Source organism: Ruditapes philippinarum, unplaced genomic scaffold (assembly GCF_026571515.1).
Source record: "Ruditapes philippinarum isolate M1 unplaced genomic scaffold, ASM2657151v2 ctg6281_1_1_1_1, whole genome shotgun sequence".
Classification (NCBI taxonomy): domain Eukaryota; kingdom Metazoa; phylum Mollusca; class Bivalvia; order Venerida; family Veneridae; genus Ruditapes; species Ruditapes philippinarum.
Genome location: NW_026861252.1, coordinates 51,760 through 74,763, shown reverse-complemented (window position 1 = coordinate 74,763; position 23,004 = coordinate 51,760). Strand labels below are relative to the sequence as shown.

Here is a 23,004-nt window from a genome sequence, read left to right as displayed (position 1 = left end):
AATCAGTCACATTTGAGGCTTAATTTTCGATTCCACTGTTCTCGATGAATTATATACTGTCTTCATTTTTAAACATCCACACTATCTATGTTAAATGAAGAATTTAAGAATGGAAATAAATTTTGCTTTTGAGTGCTGTCTGTTTTAAAACTATTGCAAGGTATGTCGTTAAGATGTTTGTAATTAATTAATCACTCATACCTACGGCCTTCAAGATCATATAACTGTGCATCTGAACTCCATACCGTGCTATATTATATAACACCGAACACTCAAGATCAAGATCTGTTTCCTAAATCAATCCTGGAAATATTTTTTTAATAGGGTCTGAAATAAAACGTTTCATCAATTGTATATAATAATTCATTCCTTTCAATTTGATTTATTATAAAATATATTTGTTCATTTATTACCTTTGTCGTATATCCGACACCGTGGTGACCGCGCGTTATTTGCCCTTACCTCGCGGGGAAGGGGGGATCACGTGACTTTGAATAGTAAGTAATACAAACCGGTAAAGGCGACTTCTGAGCCTCGGTAAGTTCATTTAATTTTATAAATTTAGGTGAGTCCAAACTAAAGCTAGCCTATTATATGCACAGTAACTTTCTTTAAATATTAATACAAAGTAAATAAAAATAAGCTTTCTAAATGAATTTGTCGTATTTTTCTTTAAATTTACACAAAACTGTGTTCGTACAAAATATGCATAAGGTCTCATTATAAAACCAAACGATTCATACTACAATACAATACAGTACAATATAATATCTTTATTTCACTCAAGACATGCGCAATAAATACATAACATAACATATTCTAATTTATAGTGTCATTCTCAAGAACGGTGAATGAAAAAAAATCATACATAATTGTTCATATGGCATTATATATTTTAAACTTGCTAAGTATGTACGTTATTTCAATCAAAATAAGGAAGAAGAAGAAAAAGAAGAAGAAGAAGAGAAAAAAATACATGATATTTCTCAAGATATTTCTCACCAGTAATAACAACGGGAGAATAAACAAAATTGTTTAACCCAATATTTTCAGTTAGTATATAAACAAATTATTTCTTTAACAAATTCACAAAATTTTCTATATTCCACTTTTTTTTAAACGCTTGTTTTCCATTAATTCTTTATAAATAATGATATTCGGTCTGTTGTAATATTTTGCTTTTAACAAGCGCTTACGAGTGCCTTACAAAAAGAACATTCGAAGAGATAATGGAATTCTCTCTGTAATTTAAATTTTGTTTTAAAAAGTTTGTAATTTGCACATTTGCTCGAATTTTCAATATTTGAGTACCAATCATTCAAGAAAAGATCAGAAAGTTTCTGTTGTACAGTAGTTGATAACCATTTGGTGCGTCCAAATACCACTTACGCATGTAATAAAAATGTTTTTGCTATTTGTTAACCATAAAAATTTATTCTTTTGTACAGGGTTTAAATTTAAGTAGGTCATTTAAATAGAATGAGAACAGCAGGGGAGATAAATTTTCCCCTTGTCTAACGCCTATATTGCATATAGAAAGTCAGATTCATACCATTTACATAGACGCACGACATTGCATTTTCATACATTCTTTTAATGACATTAAGAAAGTTGCCTTTTATATTATTCATCGACAAAAGCACAATATAGAGTTTTTTTACAGCTTCAAAGATACTCGATAAGACAAGAAAGAAGAAACATATTATCTGTGTTTAAACCCACTTTCACTTTTACAGCTAGTTGATGAGTAAAATGAGACGTCATTGTTTCAGTTTGTACACGTACTCGTGTTGAGCGGGCCGATTATGACTTTAAGTTGACACGTGACACTCATAATGAGTTAAAATCATAGGCAATTTTGTTACTATATATAATAACAAGTGTATTTATAGGGAATGCAGCTTCCAAAACATGGTTTGTAGATATAGAAATAATTAGTAAAACTTTCTTGATTACAAAGTTCTGCAATAAAGGTATTTCACCCAAAGATGACCAATGTATATCTTTAAAAAGTACAAATTCGATTTAATATTTGTTCGATGTACGCCTGAACAACATAATTCTCAACATGTATATGCCACTGTTCACTTGAAACTGTCATATCCATTGTGTCAAGGTAAATAACTCTGTCTTTTACATCTTTAAACTCATTGATGATAAACGCTTGATAAATTCTAGAATAAGCGTCTGGCATCCATATCACATGATCAGTTGATTTGGAAAAAGAGTACGCATTTGGTCCTTTTATTATCACATGCGCGTTTTTATTTCTGTCTAAAAGCCCAATAATACCCTTTTTCATATCTTTTAAGGTTTCAAAAAATACACTAGAATGGTGGTTAAGGACATGTGCATACATATGTAAAACAATTATTGTTCTAGAGTGACTTTGTAGTTCATTTAGGTATGCGCCAAATGACTTAAAATAGTGTCTCGGCGTGTTCCGTGTGCAAAACGGAAGTGGATGAAGCTCCCAAGTGAGACTGAAATTTTGTGACCTATTTACACAGATTGCTGGACGATGTTTGCCACTAGTGGACCAATGATCTGTGATCCAATTACATGACACCAGAGATTCGAGCTCAGAAAAAATCTGTCTAAGAGTAGAGTCGCCAATGAGTATCAGACTTGTATTACGAAGGCACGTTTCGGTTTTTGTCAAATTGAAAGTAGCCCGGCTACTTTTATTTGTCAGATTGAAAGTAGTCCGGCAGATTTTGTTTGTCCATCGGCGACGGTAGAAATAACCAGTTGGTGATATTGTTTCCCATGAGGATTCTTTCGTGACGTCAGCACATTTGGCCAAGGGGACTAATACAGATTGATTGCTCTTGCCTAAAAGCAGAAATGAAATACATACAGTGTATACATATTGTTTCATTCTTTTTTTTGTGTATCCTTATTGGTTACATACATGTAGCAGTACAAACATTTTTTTCAATACGTTCGCACCAGACTGATTTCAAATTGTAATATTTTCTCTTTTGTTCGGACGTCTAAAATATACGAAATATATCATGTTCTTGAAGGATTTGAACATATTCGATTTTTTTCTTCAGTTCTTTTTTTAGAATTGTTTTTAAGTGGAGTGTGTTGGAAAGATGGAAAGAATGCACGCCGTGTGACGTCATCCTGGAATAACTATGTCGTAGATAACTGTGTTGTCTGCTTTCGTCAAGGATTGTCTGTCATTATCTAAAGTCTTTTGTGTCTTCTTCCGTGTCTTTCTTACAAATGAAATGACTGTGCGTCTGCGATCGTCATGGAAAGATTGAGTCGTCTGCAATCGTTAAAAAATGCATGTGTCGTCTGCGATCGTCAAAGAATGCATGTGTCGTTATCGATCGGCAAAGAATGCATGTGTCGTTATCGATCGTCAAAGAATGCATGTGTCGTTATCGATCGTCAAAGAAAGCATGTGTCGTCTGCGATCGTCAAAGAAAGCGTGTGTCGTCTGCGATCGTCAAAGAAAGCGTGTGTCGTTATCGATCGTCAAAGAACGCATGTGTCGCTATCGATCGTCAAAAAAAGCATGTGTCGTCTTCGAACGTCAAAGAAAGTATGTGTCGTCTTCAATCGTCAATTAAACTAGCATGTGTCGTCTGCGATCGTCAAAGAAAGCATGTGTCGTCTTCGATCGTCAAAGAATGCATGTGTTGTCTGCGATCGTCAATTAATGCATGTGTCGTCTGCGATCGTCAAAGAAAGCGTGTGTCGTTATCGATCGTCAAAGAACGCATGTGTCGCTATCGATCGTCAAAAAAAGCATGTGTCGTCTTCGAACGTCAAAGAAAGTATGTGTCGTCTTCAATCGTCAATTAAACTAGCATGTGTCGTCTGCGATCGTCAAAGAAAGCATGTGTCGTCGTGTCGTCTTCGATCGTCAAAGAATGCATGTGTCGTCTGCGATCGTCAAAGAATGCATGTGTCGTCTGCGATCGCCATGAGATGACTGTGTCATCAGTGATCGTTGCTGAAGGCACTTCGGAATAATGATTGAAATTCTAGCCTGCGGTTATTGAAACGAATTTGGATACATGCATTTTGTAAATTTTCTCACCTGTCGTAACAGTCAATATTAATTTCGAATCTAATTTCCTTGCTGTATAGTTTCTGAAATGAAGAAAAAAATACAAAAAAATACAAAGCTTTTTTTTAATACAATACAGAATGTTTAACTGAAACAAAAACATACAAGCATGACGCACAAATCAGGTTATGGACTTATAATAAATACTAAGTTATTAATGATGAAACCTGTCATCTTTACATTTTCATTTGAGTGATAATCCTGTACATTGTATATAGATCAAATATTTTTTAATTTACGTTTTGTTTTGCTGTACTTGAGATATCAACTTGAAACTTTATATGTACAGTGAGTGCACAAGGATAACGACTTTACTTTTCATAATTTTGAGCGATTGCCTTTTTTATTTTGTATGTTTTAAATACTAATTACTCAAAGAATATTTGAGTGGATAGATCTCAAAGATACGCATACAGAAGAAGTGCGGGATTTAATAATGAGGACTCATCCATTGTTGATAAAAAATGTAGCATTGCGCATGACCAACTGTAGACTATGGCACGATGGTGAAAACGCGATGGTACGATGATGAAAACTCAAAATCGTGTTTTCATCATCGTACCATCTTGCTTTCATCATCGTACCAGCGTGTTTTTATCATCGTACCATCGTGTTTTCATAATCGTACCATCGCGCTTTCGTGTTTTCACCATCGTACCATCGCGTTTTATCATCGTACCATCGCGCTATCGCGTTTTCACCATCGTATCCATCGTACATCGCGGGTTAGGACGAAATAAAAAAAATTATCACGATTGTCTAAAAGGAACACCGTAGAATTATATCCATGTATGTGCACTGGTTTTGGTGACCGAAAGGCGATGGTACGAGGGCGAAAATGCGATGGCACTATGGTGAAAAAGCGATGGTACAATGGTGAAAATGCGATGCTACGATGGTGAAAACACGATAACACGATGTTTCGATGGTGAAAATGCGTTGGAACGAAGGTGAAATCGCAATGGTATGCATACGATGATGAAAACGCCATATATATATAACATTGCGTTTTTACCATCGGAGCATTGCAATTTCACCATCGCAACATCGTATGTTCACCATCGTAACATCGTGATTCTTCATTTTGACATCGTATCATCGCGCTTGATACACCATCGTACCATCGTGCATCACAGGTAAGGACGAAATAAAAAAAATCAGGAATGTCCAAACGGAACACCGTACTGTAGTCCTATGTTGAATATGCGTAGGAATAATAATATCTGTCATATTTTGCGGTTCGGATCGGAATATCCGTCCCGAGGTGACCCGCCCAATGGGCGGTAACGAGGCTTGCCGAGTTACCGCCCATGGGCGGGTGACCGAGGGACGGATATTCCGATCCGAACCGCAAACATATGTCAGATATTTTTTCTTGCATATTCTACCATATTCCATTATATTTTAAATTTTTTATCTTTATTTTCAATGAAAATTTATATCATTACTAACGGAAACGCCAGTCTGTTATGCAAGAAATACACGGATTGTATTTATTAAGCCTTCGGCCAGCTCGCTGTAACTGATTGTATTCATGCACAGGCCAATATCAGCTGCAGCCTATCCACACCATCTGAACATGGTCTGCATTGTTCGCTCTTCAGTCGGCATATATATTTTTCGAAATTGTCCGTAAAATGTTGAATGGCCCGGTCCTACTTTAAAGACATACAAGTCTAAGTAATGAATTTAGGTTTAAAACGAATAATAAAAAAGATTAAAACTTACAGCGTCATGAGGTCATATTCAATGTTTGACAACAGGCGCTTTTCTTCTCCTCTTTGCCAGAGGTTGACGTCGGCAACCATTGTCCAGTCCTGACACATGAGCCGCTGATGTCTAAAATATAAATCTCAGTAACCTCAGTAAATGATTATCTAATCTGTTAAAATTTTAAAGAAAGTGAACTTATATTTTGATAATTTTCACTGAGAAATAATCAAAATTTAAATTAGTTAATTAGTACAGGTAGATCTACTTAATTATAACTTTCGTGAACGCAATGCCGAAAAAGATTACTTTGCAGTTTTTCCTTTACCATATAAATTCTATCTAAATACCTCGGTTTTCCACAAAACCATGGGCGGCCATAATTTTCTTGAGTAAAATTACACAACTCTTTATATCCGGGTACTTGACTGACGTAATTGCACGGGGTTTCTTCAACAACTGACGTCACGACTGGGTGTGTAAAGATGGCTGTATTCATGAGCACAGGCGGACACCAGTAACTGTAAAACAGACCCCAACAAATTCAAACGTTAAGACACAAAGAAAATCAAAGACAATAAAGATATGCCTTTTCTATGATTTTTATTTTTTTGGGATTTGAAGTCACACCTACACTCCAGCTTTAACTTGGGCAGAGTAGCACTACCGACTTTTCGTTAGTTATTCAAGCTTGACAGCTTCCCAAAGTCCCTGACGGGATTTGAACCGACAGCAGTAAGGGACAAGTAATTTGAATACGGCGACCTTAACTGCCGGGCTAGAGAGGTCTGTATGACACATTAGCAATGTACAAATATAGGGTCTTGATTGACTAGACTAGTTGTTTAATTAAATTATTTTCAAAATAAAAACGGGCTACCATAGTTTGCAAAGAAATGACGCTAACAGACTAACAAATTTATAAAGTTTATCTTAAGATATTGCTTTGAATGTTATCCACATCTTTTATTTGAGTAACAGCTCGCTTGTTTTAATTGAAATATAAAAATTACCGTCTTTTGAAAGCTGTTGATATCACCTCCCTTGGTGAAATGATTGCAATAACGATTTCCGGTTTACCTTCCCAGAAGGCTGTTAGAATGGCAGAATAACTTCCATTTTTATTATCAATTACATGACCAGTTGAACTTGCGCCAAGACTTGGTTCTTTCATCCAAACTCTTATCTGTAAATGGGATAAGAGGGCCGATACTTGTTGTAGATAGTTTTCCTTTTCCCAACATTTAAACTGAATTGTTTAATAGTGGCTGATTTTCGCCATGTCGTATTTTCGTTTTTTTCACAACGAAAATGGAAACAAAATAGCAAAAATACGAAGAAACTTAATAAGTTTGATGTATTGTTGTGTTTTCGCATTCTCGAGAAGAAAAAAAAACAAAACAAACAACTAAATAAACAACACTATGACCTGCATGGGCTTTAAATTTGTTTTGCCATTGCTTTTTCTTGGCAACAATTGCAACACGAAGATACGGCAAAGTCATGTTTTCGCTTTTTCGTAATCTTACATGTTCGCTTCGTTCCGGGTTCCGGTTGAACAAGTGCATGTGTACGTAGATATGCAATCTGGAGCCAAAAATATACATTTTATTTGTCCCTGTTGCAATATATCTGCACACAATCGTAACAAGCGGCTATTATCCAAAATTACCTTAACCGAAGTTTGACGGAAAGGGCCGAGAACATGCGATTGATCTGCACAATTGTAACCGTACGTCAAAAAGCGAAAAGAGCAAAAAAGCAAAACAGAAAAAAATGAAAAAGCAAAAATATAGGGTCACAATGCTAAAAGCAAAAACGTAAAAATGCTGAAAGCAAAAATGTTACATTATAAACAGAATCGATTATGCAAATAAATTAAGCATGCTAAAATTCAGTTGTATTTTGGCGATTCTTTGAGTTTTTGTAATTTCGTGGCGAAACGGCTAAAATACGACATTGCATAAATCAGCCAACATATGATATAATATTGTATGTCCATAATTTATAAGATTAAAATAAGAGCCGCTCTTCATGATGACATTGCTGTCAAGAGAAAAGACTATAAAAAAACTAAGAAATATATCATATATATACTGCATGGGTACAAGAGAAAATGCTATAAAAAAAACTAAAAAATATATCATATAAATATAATGCATGGGCATTTCTGTTTTACACCACGGTCGTCTGTTGTCTGTTGTTTTTTTTAGTAAAACAGCGAAATTTTCATCCAGGTGTGATAGAAGTAGATGTACACATTGCAGCTCCATTATTGAAAGTAATATATTTAGTAGTACAATACTGATTGTTCTACGAAAAATGTTATATATCTTGTCACATGTGATAATTATAAAGAGCAATATGTTTGTCAAACGAAGCAACAAATGTATGAAAAGAGTATCTTTTCTTCTGTACGGTTTTACCGAGCCACACTAGAAACTTCGAAATGCGCATGCGCATACGATCGCTGCCATGAAAAATCCACCGTTGCTTTCATGGACAGATTATGAGATACATTCGGACATCCTCTCATTTATAAATGAGCCGTGTCACGACAAAACCAACAAAGTGGGTTTTGCGACCAGCATGGATCCAGACCAGCCTGCGCATCCGCGCAGTCTGATCAGGATCCATTCTGTTCGCTTACAAACCCTATTACAAGTAGAGAAACTGATAGCGAACAGCATGGATCCTGATCAGACTGCACAGATGCGCAGGCCTGGTCTGGATCCATGCTGGTCGCAAACGCACTATGTTGGTTTTGTCGTGACGCGGCTCATTAATGTCTGCTGAATATTCTTACATATAATGTTACCTGGGTAGTCAGTCATAGATTCTACCTCTGTTGTTTGTTATATTTATATGTGTGACTCAGGGTGCCATGCAAAACTAGCTTATATATATGACGATCCTGGTAGTTCATCATCAAAACATAAAGTGGCATCGTGCTAGCACGTGAAAACCATGACAAAACCGTTCTTTATATGAAAAACGGAATAACAGAACTAGACTTTGATTTTTATGCAAGAATAGCGATACTGTACCATTTTTCGTACATTAACATCTACAGAAGCCCTCAAGCTTATGAAATCACTCACCCTACAGGGACTCGGGCTTTATTTGTGTCCTCGTGCTTCTGTAGACATTAATAATAGGTACAATTATCCTCTAATTAAGGATTATATTGGATGAGTTTTATTCTTGCATATCAGGCAGGATTATCTCCCGTAACACCCCCATGTAAGACAAGTCGCGTGCTCTAAATGACGTCATTGCCGCGCGTCTTTTATGAATGAATTGTATTCTAAGGATGACGTCATTTACCGTTCTGAAAGAAATTTGTAAGTTCATATGCTACTATAAGAAAAAAGTGCGTAATGAAAATGTCAGTTTTCGTAATTTCTGTTCCGAAAATAATGACATTTAATACCGGTATGCAAGAAAAAGAATCAAACACTGGCTATAGGTCCAGACAGGAATATTTAGCTCTCGGGTCACTGTTGAGCGGAAATTCGGCAGAGCCTCGTTACCGCCGTATACAGTTACCATCGAGCTAGAAATTCCGGTCTGTACCGGCAACCAGTGTACAAGATTCTTATAATACTGCACTTACAAGATCTCCTCCTTGTTGCTTCCTCTGTCCATATCCGTTATATAGTACTACTCTAACAGTCACTGTGTCACCGACGATGGCAACAGTTCTTCCTTCAATCCATGCCTTAGACTTTAATGGATCGGCCAACTCTAAAATGCTATCTGGTTCAGTATCATGCCTGAACTCTTCTTCCGGCCATATGGTTCCTTTTGGAGCGTGTGGGATCATTGTGCACGGTTCATACTCAATAAGTGGGTCATTGTACGGTATCTGGTTGTCCGGAAGTATGTCGTGTAGTCTAAGTCTGTGGATACAACTGTATGATTTAATATTTCAGATAAAAAAATGTAGAGGATATTGAATGAGCGTAAGTTTAATATTGAATGCATTGAACGAATTGGTAGGCAATTGCTACATTTATAACAAATGAGATTAATAAATTTAGTAATGAAGCTATCCGAATATAATATTCTAATTATCACAGATCTAAAATAAGAACTTTTAACAGTAAAAAAAAACAACAGCAGTACCACTTTTTTCATTGATGCAATTATTCGTATAAAGTGTAACGCTGCTAGCTCGCTAAACGTGTATGTATTTTGCTTATCACATACCCGTGCCGCTTTTGCGACTCCGTACAAAGGCCGTGCAAATAATTTGACGTGACGTCATTTGCGTTATAGAAACAAAGCGTAAAGGCGCGCTTAATGTTAGTTTTAAAAGTGCGTGAGTGAAAATTATTCTTTTTTTTACTTTAAACAGTCTTTAGTTTTGGTATGTGATAAAAAGAATATATAATATTTGTTGAAAAAAATAATATTATTCACGTCAGAGATCGCGTTTTATGAATTTATGCAACTCGTTCAATAAATTTAGTATTGAATCTATACCCATCCAATATCTTCTATATGATGTCACAAATCGGCGTGGTCATGTGATTTTATGTTTGTCATCAATCGAATTAACAAGACATGCTTTTTATACACACTGTATGTTTCAAATGCACAAAGACTGCTTTTCATGTTTCAATTTAACAAATTTACAAGAAATCATTTTATCACACACCCGTGCAGCTTAAACGATTCCGTAAAAATGGTATTGAACGGTCGTGCATATAATAATTATTTTGACGTGATGTCATTTTCGTTATATAAAAATAGCGTTAAGACGCGTTAAATGTTAACGTTAGACTATAGGCACGTCAATGAAAAATGGGTCTTAATGGAAATAAGTACTCATTTTCTTAAGGCCTATCCTGAAACTGCTGATTTTTGTTGTTGTTGCTACCGTTGTTGTTTTGTTTTTGAGGGTTTTTTTTAAGGAAAAATGTAGGATTTCATTTGGGCATTTTACAAAGGATTCAGAATACTATTCTTATCTTTTAAGGCCTACTCGTGTCCAGTAGAAAGCGATAGGGACCATCCTTTGCCACAACAGCCAGGCCAGGTATTACATCATGTAGCATGAACTTCACTACACTGTTGGCTGAATCAATCGGAACATATCGGCTATTATCAATAACAACATCGGAGTTATTGTTTGATTTTATTTACCTGTCAAATGCATACTGATGCACAGAATACATGTATATTGATTTTCGATAGATTTTCGGTAAGTTTGGTGAGATACAATGTATAAGCACAAACAAACAAAAATACGAAAAACAACAAAGGAAAAAAAATATTTTGAAAAAGAAATAATTCTTATATACTTATACCACGTGGTAAAAATTATCTTTATTCTTTCATTTATCACAGACAAGTTGTTTTGGGTGTTTTTTTTTTAAATTTTATATTTGATTATTTATTAATTTTTTACCTCGTCACTTAAACTCATACCATCCACGACATCCCTTTATCTCATTACAACTACCTAATTCCTTAATCTCATTACAACTACCTCGTCACTTTATCTAATTACATCTACCTCATCACTTTATCTCATACTATCCACGACATCCCTTTATCTCATTACAACTACCTCGTCACTTTATCTCATTACATCTACCTAATTCCTTTATCTCATTACAACTACCTCGTCACTTTATCTCATTACATCTACCTTATTCCTTTATCTCATTACAACTACATCGTCACTTTATCTCATTACAACTACCTAATTCCTTTATCTCATTACACTACCTCGTCACTTTATCTCATTACAACTACCTAATTCCTTTATCTCATTACATTTACCTCATTCCTTTATCTCATGACAACTATCTCGTCACTTTATCTCATACCATCCACGACATCCCTTTATCTCAATAACAACTACCTAATTCCTTTATCTCATTACATATACCTCGTCACTTTATCTCATTATAACTACCTAATTCCTTTATCTCATTACAACTACCTCGTCACCTTATCTCATTACAACTACCTAATTCCTTTATCTTATTACAACTACCTCATTCCTTTATCTCATTACAATTACCTCGTCACTTTATCTCATACCATCCACGACATCCCTTTATCTCATTACAACTACCTAATTCCTTTATCTCATTACATCTACCTCGTCACTTTATCTCATTACAACTACCTAATTCCTTTATATCATTACAACTACCTCGTCACTTTATCTCATTACAACTACCTAATTCCTTTATCTCATTACAACTACCTCGTCACTTTATCTCATTACAACTACCTCGTCACTTTATCTCATTACAACTACCTAATTCCTTTATCTCATTACAACTACCTAATTCCTTTATCTCATTACAACTACCTCATTCCTTTATCTCATTACAACTACCTCGTCACTTTATCTCATACCATCCACGACATCCCTTTATCTCATTACAACTATCTAATTCATTTATCTCATTACAACTACCTCGTCACTTTATCTCATTACATCTACCTCATCACTTTATCTCATTACATCTACCTCATTCCATTATCTTATTACAACTACCTCGTCACTTTATCTCATACCATCCACAACATCCCTTTATCTCATTACATCTACCTCATTCCTTTATCTCATTATATCTACCTCATCACTTTATCTCATACCATTTGACCTCCCCGATCACATCACAGCATGTGCAATTAAAATGTACACAATAATTTTTACTCGTATATTATCACAGTTTTGTTTTTGTTTTCTTTAAAACTTGACACCGCAACTTCTGTTCTTCCGCATGCTAAAATACGATTTTAAACATTTATGGTTCGAATCCCGCCGGGGACTGATACTTAAATGTGAGGAAGCAAAATACTTTCATGTGGGGAAGTTATCCAGCTACCTTACGGAACGTTGTTGATCCTAAGCTCAATCGTGCCTGGAATAATACAAGGAAGGGAACCAGGGGAATTTCACGAAAATCGCCATGTTGGTGTGACTCACCCACAATTCACCCACTCCAATTACCATGTTTCTTATTTTAGACATAACTGGCTGTACAAAGATATTAGATCATATCTTACACATCAATTATACTCCATACCATAAAGATAAATGACTTTTGGCATTATATTATCAACAAATCGATTAATTTTACCTTATTACCTAATGTTTGCCTAATTTGGCACTTAGCTCAAACTTGATAAGTTAAACTGCAAGACTTTAAAGGGATTTCACTGAAGTATTTTGACATGACGGGACTGTTAATATTTTTTTTTGAAGATTTATGTTCCATTTGATGAAAGTGTAGAACACTAGATCATTGCTCTTTTCACTCAAATCAGGCTAAGAAAAGCGCAAAAATAAGATTATCATTTTATTTCTGGGTATATTTCTTAACGATCTTTTGCAATTTCCTATGTTTTAAGTGTCCCAGCTGATGTATGTAAGAAATTCATATTTTACGTTTTAATGCTTTTAAAACTCAGTGGCGTCCCTTTAAACATTCTTCAGTTATGCAGTTATGGTCGACGTCACCGCCTTATCAAGCTATTTTAAGCGTCAAATATTATTCAAAAGAAAAACAGAAAAAGATCATTTTAAAGGAATGTTATAAGCTTTTGTTATTGTTATCGTTCTCCAACTATTGACAGATAGATTTGATAGAAACTGACGAAAATCTTAAGATAAAATGATTAGAAAAATCCAAACAAATTTTTGAAAGCAGGTGTCGTAAAATCTATATCTGGTAATATGTACATGCTCTTTATGAAATGAAAAATAAATCGTCAACAAAGATGTCCGTGTTGTTTGGATGAAATAAAGATATTTCGAATTTGTTCAAGGAACGCCAGAACGTTTAGATGAAAAATCTTACATTATTTGATCATGTTAAAAATGAAAAAAGAAAAGATTTCACAAGCTGTTAAATGCCCAATATGCAACAAAATTCTTACTTTCATTTATCTAAGACATTTAATATTTGGTGTCTTGTTTAGAGGAAAAGTACTCTTTGACCAAATAGATGAACCATGACTTTCTTTCTTTCTTTTTTTTCTTTTTTTCTTTCTTTCTTTCTTTCTTTTTTTCTTTCTGTCTTTTTTCTTTTTTTTTCTCTTTATTTTTTCTTTGTAATCGGTACAGTCTTAGTGTTTCATTATTTTGTATGGAAGTCAAAATACAAATTTGTTTACGTTTTACACATTTATAGCAAATTCTTTTACTTTCAGACCTACTTAGTTTCGGTAAAATCATCTCATATAAAAAAAAACCAAACATCATTATTTAACTCAAGTTTGCCCTTTATTTAAAAAAAAATTAAATATATTAATTTCTGAGGCATGATGTGTCTTTAAAGCTTTCTTTGTAATATCGGGTGTGGCATACCGCCGAGAGATGATTTATCTGTACAAAACTAATCACAAAACAAACAAAAACCCCATATAATATGTTCTAAAACAAAAAAAAAAAATACACGAAATTGCTCCGTTGTTGAACACAGTGAAGTAAATGCATCATTCCTCGCGAATGCGCAAACTGAGTAGAGCAAAACACATAATTTGTAATACTTATTTTTTAATGAAAATAGAAAGAAAACAAAGCATGTTTTGGTGGTACCTTAAATTTAAAAGAAAATGCGAAAAAAAAAAAGACGAGCAAATCATCGCTGTAACTATACAGATTTGAAGATTAAATAATCATTGAATTAATCTTATATAAATGCTTGAGATTATTTATCTATTTACAAGTTGCATATTTCACGCTTATTGAAATAATTGACCCATAACATATTCAGCCTGAAATAAAAAATAACATTTTATTTATGTCAAAAATTAATAAAAACATGAACTAGAAATCTTTTAACAAACTCTCAGTGATCACATGTTAATTAATGCTAAATTGGCTATCTAAATTGGACAATTTGTTCCTTATATGCCACGGATACTTTGTAGAATGTTGCATCATACAACCGGAAAAGTGTTTTAGTCTACCACGAGCTTGTCCCTCGGAAGAAAGTGCATGTCTTTATCTTTGACTGCGAACTCCTCTGTGTTGACAATCGCAACTTTTCGGCGCTTTCCGTCAGTCCTCGTATAAGGATCTCGCAACCGCAACTACTCGGCCATTTCCGTCAGTATTCGGATAAGGACCTCGAACACAATAATATGAATACACAGAACGTATGCGGTATCTCGGTCTAACCTACGCGTCCGTTGCTATGAAAAATCGACCGGAAGTAGTATTTCCCTAACATAGAAATATAGAAGAAGTTCATAGACAATTCCGAGTTATTTTAAGGTAAAAGGTAGAAAATTATATCAAATAGCTTTAAACAAAAATAGAAAAGATTCCTTTAAAGCTTTGTTGCGGCATGGAAAAGGAAATTGTTTAAGAATTCCCACTTACGGTGGGCCCGCTTACGGTCACGGACCTGATATTGAGATTTTTTTAAAGAAAATTTGGAATTATATCTTTTATTCAAATGGAAGTCAACTAAATTGTTGTTGATATAGTTCATAAAAAAGATAAAAGAAATTTTATAACATATACAATCGAGGTTAATAAGCATTCTGAAAAATAGTCAGAACAGACTCGGTGATAATGCATTTTTAGTGTTCATTTTACCTGATTTTATCCTTTATTTGACTGTGATGCAAAACAGATAATTTTTAAGTCACATAAATATATTGTAAATATGTCTGTCTTGTCGCTAACGAAGCACTCCAAACGGCATTTAAACAAATACAATTAAAAAATTGCATTAATGATATACTATGGTGACGGATTTGGAACGCTTTTGTGGGTCGTTTTGCCGCTAGCGACAGCACGACAAAAGCGCAAAACGGCGCTTTGTCTGACTTTCGTCCTGTCCTGTCGCTAAAAAAGCATTCCAAATCAGCCACCATAGTATATCATTAATGCACTTTTTACTTGTTCTTGTATTTGTTTAAATATATACATTTATTAGCGTAGGTTTGACCGAATTCGGTCTATATCCGAAGACTGACGGAAATGGCCGAGAAGTTGTCATCGCGATTGATGTTCTTATCCGATGATTGACGAGAAGGGCCGAACAGTTGCGATTGGTTAGTATTCCGAGCAAAAGTGAAATGATTATTTGGGGACAAAATTATCACAAGCAATAATCAATTGTACTGACATAAAGTTTTCATGTGGCAACTTGTTCAACTTTATTAATGTGTGCATCTTTCTTTTACACGTAGTTTTACCTGTGTAATGTCGCCCATTTTATTTATTTTATTATGTCTCCGATATGATTAAATATTTGAAAGCGTACTTCTTTAGAAAGGTCAAACATGAGTTTTATTACATTTAAATAATGGTTAAAGAGCAATAAAAATAAAAGCATTTCTGGGGCAAAATGGACCTTAAATAATCATGCTAATTTTAACATCACGGGAAAATGCCTCTATATTATTTTTCGAAAATTAACTAGATTTATCGGATATAATTGAGATTTGTTTCCGCTGATGTCTCGATTTTATCAGAGTTACAGATAAAGTACTCGAATACTCAACCACGACAAAATTATTGTTTAAATCTTATTTTTTTATGTTCCCATTTTCTAATATTACTAGAGATATAACTCCGGTTACTAGGGATATAAAATTTGCCTCACTCTATGGCTGTCTGTTATTGTTCTTTTTCAATTTATGTAACCATTTGGATAATATATACATGAGTTCACTTCGACTATATATGAATTGAAAACACCTTCTTATTAAACCGGAATCCATTATATTAATCCACAGTTACAATAAATGAAACCATACTGTCAGTGCATGAAACCGAGTGAGCAATAAATAAGTTGATTTTCTCAATATATGATTCCAATTCTTCAATATATGGTACCAAAGTAGCCATGTATGGAAACAGATGTCCTTATATGAAACCGAATTATCAATATATTAATTCATTTTTCAATATATGAAACCAATGTATCAATTTATGAAACCAAAGTAGAAATATAAAGTTGGTTATTCCAATTCTTCAATATATGGTACCAAAGTAGCCATATATGGAACCAGATGTCCTGATATGAAACCGAATTATCAATATATTAATTCATTTTTCAATATATGAAACCAATGTATCAATTTATGAAACCAAAGTAGAAATATAAAGTTGGTTATTCCAATTCTTCAATATATGGTACTAAAGTAGCCATATATGGAACCAGATGTCCTGATATGAAACCGAATTATCAATATATTAATTCATTTTTACAATATATGAAAACAATTTATCAATGTATGGAACCAAAGTAGCAATATATGAGTTGGTTATTACATTATACGATATAAGTTGATTTTCTCAATATATGATTCCAAGTACCAAAATAGCCATGTATGGAACCAGATGTCCTGATATGAAACCAAATTATCAATATATTAATTCATTTTAACAATATATGAAACCTATTTATCAATGTATGGAACAAAAGTAGAATATATGACTTGATTAACCAGATACCCTTATATGAAACCGAATTATCAATATATTATGTCATTTTTACAATATATGAAATCATTTTATTTATGTATGGAACCATCTACATATAGTAACTCACCCAGTTGTAAATTATAGCTATATACATATAGTAAAGACAATTGTGTCATTTTCTTCTTGATTGAAAACTTCAGTGTAATTTTAAAAACACCCCCTCTTCCCCGCTGTTCCCTCACCTCCTACCCCAACCTCACCTCCTACCCCAACCTCACCTCCTACCCCAACCTCACCTCCTGCCCCAACCTCACCTCCTGCCCCAACCTCACCTCATGCCACAACCTCACCTCCTACCCCAACCTCACCTCCTACCCCAACCTCATCTCCTACCCCAACCTCACCTCCTACCCAAACCTCACCTCCTACCCCAACCTCACCTCCTACCCCAACCTCACCTCCTACCCCAACCTCACCTCCCACCCCAACCTCACCTCCCACCCCAACCTCACCTCCCACCCCAACCTCACCTCCTACCCAACCTCACCTCCTACCCCAACCTCACCTCCCACCCCAACCTCACCTCCCACCCCAACCTCACCTCCCACCCCAACCTCACCTCCCACCCCAACCTCACCTCCCACCCCAACCTCACCTCCTACCCCACCCTCACCTCCTACCCCAACCACACCTCATACCCCAACCTCACCTCATACCCCAACCTCACCTCCTGCCCCAACCTCATCTCCTACCCCACCCTCACCTCCTACCCCAACCTCACCTCCTACCCCAACCTCACCTCCTACCCCAACCTCACCTCATACCCCAACCTCACCTCATACCCCAACCTCACCTCCTGCCCCAACCTCATCTCCTACCCCAACCTCACCTCATACCCCAACCTCACCTCATACCCCAACCTCACCTCCTGCCCCAACCTCACCTCATACCCCAACCTCACCTCCTGCCCCAACCTCATCTCCTACCCCAACCTCACCTCATACCCCAACCTCACCTCATACCCCAACCTCACCTCCTGCCCCAACCTCATCTCCTACCCCAACCTCATCTTCCCACACACATGATAACTACAAACAAACAATGACATAATTATATGGTGATACTTACTATGAACTATAAACAATTAAAATGGAAAAATGTGGCCAATTCTAAGATTTTCCAATATTCAGCTAAATGAACCAATCAAAATAAATAAGTGGGACAATTGTCTAAAGTGATAAAACCAGTCAAAATAAATGAGTGGGAGGGGGCAATTTTCCGAGGTGATGAAACCAGTCAAAATCAATGAAGGGGAGGGGGATGGGTTGGGGGGCATTGTCGGAGTAATGAGACACTCAAAATAAATTAGCGGGAAAACTGTCAGTGGTACTATTATGAGTCAAGGAAAAGTTCGTGGCTATGAAACGAGTCAAAATAAATCCGAGGTAGAGTAACAAGACTTTAATTTCACTTTTACCTGAACTTAGATTTGAATTTTTGTGACATTAAAATAGAACAGAACGGAACAGAGTTATTTGTGTGCCCGTATCCCGTTAGCTATTCAACAACAAAAAATGATCTGTATGGTAGGTTATGTACAAAGTTAACACATTTCCTGCGTAAGTTGAACTAAATTCCTGTAAACAAACATGAAAAATGGTGTTATTTGGCCTGTATAAATACATGCAATTTAAATGATAAAATGTCTCTGGGTTTTTCTCTTTTTTTATATGTGTAGATAACATATCTGACTTGGTCTGTATTAGGTGACAATTATCTAAATCATGCCAATGAAAAGAAGTCATTTTTTAATGTCACTTGTCAATTTCATATACTTTATCATTCATTCGTTCATTGATTGATTGATTCATTCATTTTTAATTACTTGTTTTATTCTTATGTCGCTTTTTTTTATTTATTAATTAATTAATTTTTGATTACTAGTTATACTTTTATTTCGTTTTATATATGTTTTATTTATTAATGGGACTCCACTGAGGTCCGAAAGCCTAAATAATAAATTTTGAAATTATTCCATAAATCAATTGCATCATCTAAAACAGAAAAATATGCAAAAGATAATATAGAACTATACTCAGTATTGAATTGATAATCAAGTTTTGTTTCGATTATTGGTCCACTTTGAGTGAAAAGCGTTGCAACGCTTTTCATTTTGGGGCCAATTTTGCATAATTAAAATGATATCGTAGGAAAACGGATCAGGCAAATGCTCTGAAATTTTGCACACAAGTTATTGATACAGATCTACATCCATTGGTACAAAAATCTTCAACAAATATTTTGGGTCCCTTCATGCCAAAAAACCTCAGTGGAGTCCCTTTAATTAATTCATTCATTTTCGGTTACTTGTTATATTTTTATGTCGCTTTTTATATTTTTATTAATAATTTTTATTTATTTTTGATTACTAGTTATACTTTTATTTCGCTTTATATATGTTTTATTTATTTATCAATTCATTCATTTTTTATTACTAGTTATATTTTTTGTCGCTTTTTTATTTTTTATTTATCAATCAATTAATTAATTTTATTTTGATTAATATCTATAATTATATTTTTGTGTTTTTTTATCTTTTATTTATTTATTAATTAATTCATTTTTGATTACTAGTTATATTTTAATGTCGCTTAAATTCTATTTATTTTTTTATTTATTTATTTATTTATTTTTGATCACTAGTTATATTATATGTCGCTTTTAAAATGTTTTCTTACTTTCAAATTAATTTTTTATTAAGATGACAATTAATACAACAAATGAAGTAGATTGTTGTTCTTTTAGAAATTCTTAAATACTGATCCTGTGTACATTTATTATACTATTTTGAAACTGTAACTTTGTGATACTATAGTGTATGCCTTTACGATCATTATGACTTAGTTTCCTTTTTTGTGCGCTTACAAACCCTATAACAAGTAGACTTACAGCATGGATCCTGATCAGATTGCGCGGATGCGCAGGCTGGTCTGGATCCATGCTGGTCGCAAACGCACTATGTTGGGTTTTTTTCCTGACGCGGCTCATATATAAAATTATTGAATTGAATTGAATATAGTAATATGTTCGGGGACAAAATAATATTCATCATCATATATTTAAATGTTCTTACTAAATTACATTGAACCCTGGTAACATTGTTTTTATTTATTTATTTATTTATTTATTTATTTATTTATTTATTTATTCATTCATTCATTTCTATTTAATTATTACTATTATTTATGGGGGGGGGGCAAGAATATCCAAGTGATACGATTTGATTTCACTGTTTTTTTTATCAATATTTGAAATAGGCATGGAAAATGTACTCATTGTACACCAATGATAAAGTAGGTCAAAAGCTATATACATTGCTTATGCTATATTGTTATACAACGTATGTACATTCCAACAATAAATAAATATTGACTTGACTTGACTAATCCACGAAATAAGGAAAGTCCTATGATGGACAGATAATATAAAGTTTATACACGTCGCTTATTCATCGTAGTGGAGAAAAAGAAAGACAGGTACATTTTGTAATAGAAAAAAATGCATGCATATTAGCTATATACGTTTGTGTAGCAAGGATAATATTTATAATAATGACCCAAGGTGCTACAAGTAAATACATGCATATAAATGAAAGATTGAGAAAAAAATGATGAAATAAAATGCGTATTTTCATTTTACGTACATGTATTTTCACTGTAAAAATTTATTTTTCACTGCAGTAAAACATTTTTTTCCGTATTTTCACTGGTGTCTTGCCGGGCTACTTTCTTCTAAATTCAGTCAATACATAAAATTAAAGGGATAGTCTTTCAAATTGTAATGTGTAAAAAGGGGAAATGTATATAATAAACAGAAAATTCAAGTTTTTTCTCCTGTAAATACAGACTTTATTTTCATTAAATGGTATGAAAATTATCATATATGTATTTCATTTGCGGCTACATCAACTTATGAAATATATATTTTCATACCACCCGATGAAAATAAATCCTGAATTTATAGAAAAAGAAACTTGAATAATCCTCTATATAGAACTTTTGTTACGTCGTTTTCAGTTTGACAATCATGAAAATTATATTTATACACGGCTGCTGTCAATTTATGAAGAAATCTCACTTTTTTCTTTAAAAAAAAAAAGATGCTTGTCCTATTTTAAATTCGTTATAGATTTTTCTGACAGGTTAATTTTTATATGACCGTATATATTAACGGTTGTTTGCTATATAACCGTTTTCATAGGGTCATATAACCTTTTAAAAAAAATCTTTATATTACTAATATAGTGTAGCGGTTGATAAATCAAAGGAGAAGAATTCAATTACCTACCTGAAATCAAAGATGGTTTCAATAGTTATCCAAATAACAATGGTAAAGAAAACTAGCGAAACAGTTCTTAAACATTTATTTGTTTTCACTCTAAGTTTAATCCAATTCTTTTCCATGGCAATTTATACGGAAACGAAAATAAAGAAACATGAATATTTTCGTTCTTAACTCTGTAAAAGAATGGTCAACAAGATTTAGTGGCTATAATAATTAAACTAGCCTTCTCCAAACAAAAGCGGATAAATATTTAAACTAAATAAAAGTTTACTTTCCGTCTATAAATGTGTGCACACCTATCTTTCGGCGAGAAATGACGTAATTTTGCAAAAAGCCTTGAATGCGAATGAATTGAACGCTACAGATATGTTGCGCTAGCGTTTCGATCATTATCACTTCGCAATCAAAATTGTAAATTAAAATGACCGAATCATTTATAAGGTTATCATAAAATACTATCTTAGTCAAAATACGTAAATAGTGTGAGCTTTAACCGCAATCAAAACTCAATAGCGACTGCCACCTGCGCAGAGCCAAGCCATTCTGCACATCTGTACAGTTTAACAAGATTATATACGGTCGGCTGACCAATGTCAAACTATACGGTCGGCTGTCAAATATAAAATTATTCGATCGACTGGCAAATATAAAACTTTACGATCGGGTGACCAATATTTTACGATCGGCTGACCAATATTAAATTCCACGGACGGCTGACAAATATCAAATTACACGATAGGCTGACAAATATCAAACTATACGGTCGGCTGACCGATATCATACCATACGATAGGCTGACAATTATCAAACTATACGGTTTGCTGACAAATATCAAACTAAATGGACGACTGACAAATATCAAATTCAACGGACGGACAAATATAAAACTTTACGATAGGCTGACAAATATCTAACTATACGGTCGGCTGACAAATATCAAACTAAACGGACGGCTGACAAATATAAAATTAAACGGTCGACTGGCAATTATCAAATTATACGGTAGACTGACAAATATCTAACTGTACGGTCGGTTGCCCAATATCAAATAATCATTTTCATGTCACTGGAATTTAAATCAATTTATCTCAGCACCACTGACAATATGTTTTAAATAAGAGCATTGTTTCCTAAATTTCATAAAATATAACATGAAGGCGCAATGCAGTAACTTTTGAAGCAAATGACATACATATTATCAAGTAGCAGACCTGTATGAAATGAAATTGTTTAAGAAACAGACCGAGATATATTTTCTCCCTCGACCATGAGGAGTTATAAGATATCAGCCTGAAGAATTCCATATTATTCTTAATTAGAGTTTGTAACCCTTTCGATGTATTTTGTTCACGGTAAACCTGTTGTTTAACACTGAAGTAAATAATCATGGAGCTGAATATAAGCATGTATATCTATAAGAATAACACAATATTAGAAATCT

The 23,004-nt window shown here is 34.1% G+C and overlaps 2 protein-coding genes across 3 annotated transcripts; one reads left to right on the top strand and one right to left on the bottom strand.

The window, feature by feature from the left end:
- Positions 1 to 758: 758 nt before the first annotated feature.
- On the bottom strand, positions 759 to 22,096 carry LOC132715042 (NXPE family member 4-like). 2 transcript variants are annotated; one of them, XM_060698015.1, is made up of 7 exons: positions 21,567 to 22,096; positions 9,417 to 9,714; positions 6,814 to 6,986; positions 6,151 to 6,321; positions 5,819 to 5,929; positions 4,061 to 4,113; positions 759 to 2,835 (listed from the first exon to the last, which is right to left on the bottom strand). In XM_060698015.1, exons 1-7 carry the CDS (start codon positions 21,680 to 21,682, stop codon positions 2,006 to 2,008), a joined length of 1,752 nt encoding a protein of 583 aa, XP_060553998.1. In that variant the 5' UTR covers positions 21,683 to 22,096; the 3' UTR covers positions 759 to 2,005. The 2 variants fall into 2 exon arrangements, with proteins under 2 accessions (XP_060553998.1, XP_060553999.1); XM_060698016.1 differs by having other exon boundaries at positions 9,417 to 9,702; positions 21,567 to 21,909.
- LOC132715045 (uncharacterized) lies at positions 17,599 to 18,329 on the top strand (the record flags this gene model as incomplete). Its single annotated transcript, XM_060698018.1, has 2 exons — positions 17,599 to 17,720; positions 17,753 to 18,329. Coding segments are annotated over 2 exons (699 nt in total), but the record flags the coding sequence as incomplete, so codon positions are not given.
- Positions 22,097 to 23,004: the final 908 nt, after the last annotated feature.

Coding starts and splice junctions, on each gene's coding strand:
- LOC132715042 (XM_060698015.1), bottom strand. CDS start 21,682: ATGGAAAAGAATTGGATTAAACTTAGAGTGAAAACAAATAAATGTTTA. Junction 6,322..6,813: donor TCAACAGCTTTCAAAAGACG/GTAATTTTTATA, acceptor TCTGTTTTACAG/TTACTGGTGTCCGCCTGTGC. Junction 2,836..4,060: donor AATATTGACTGTTACGACAG/GTGAGAAAATTT, acceptor TTCTGCTTTTAG/GCAAGAGCAATCAATCTGTA.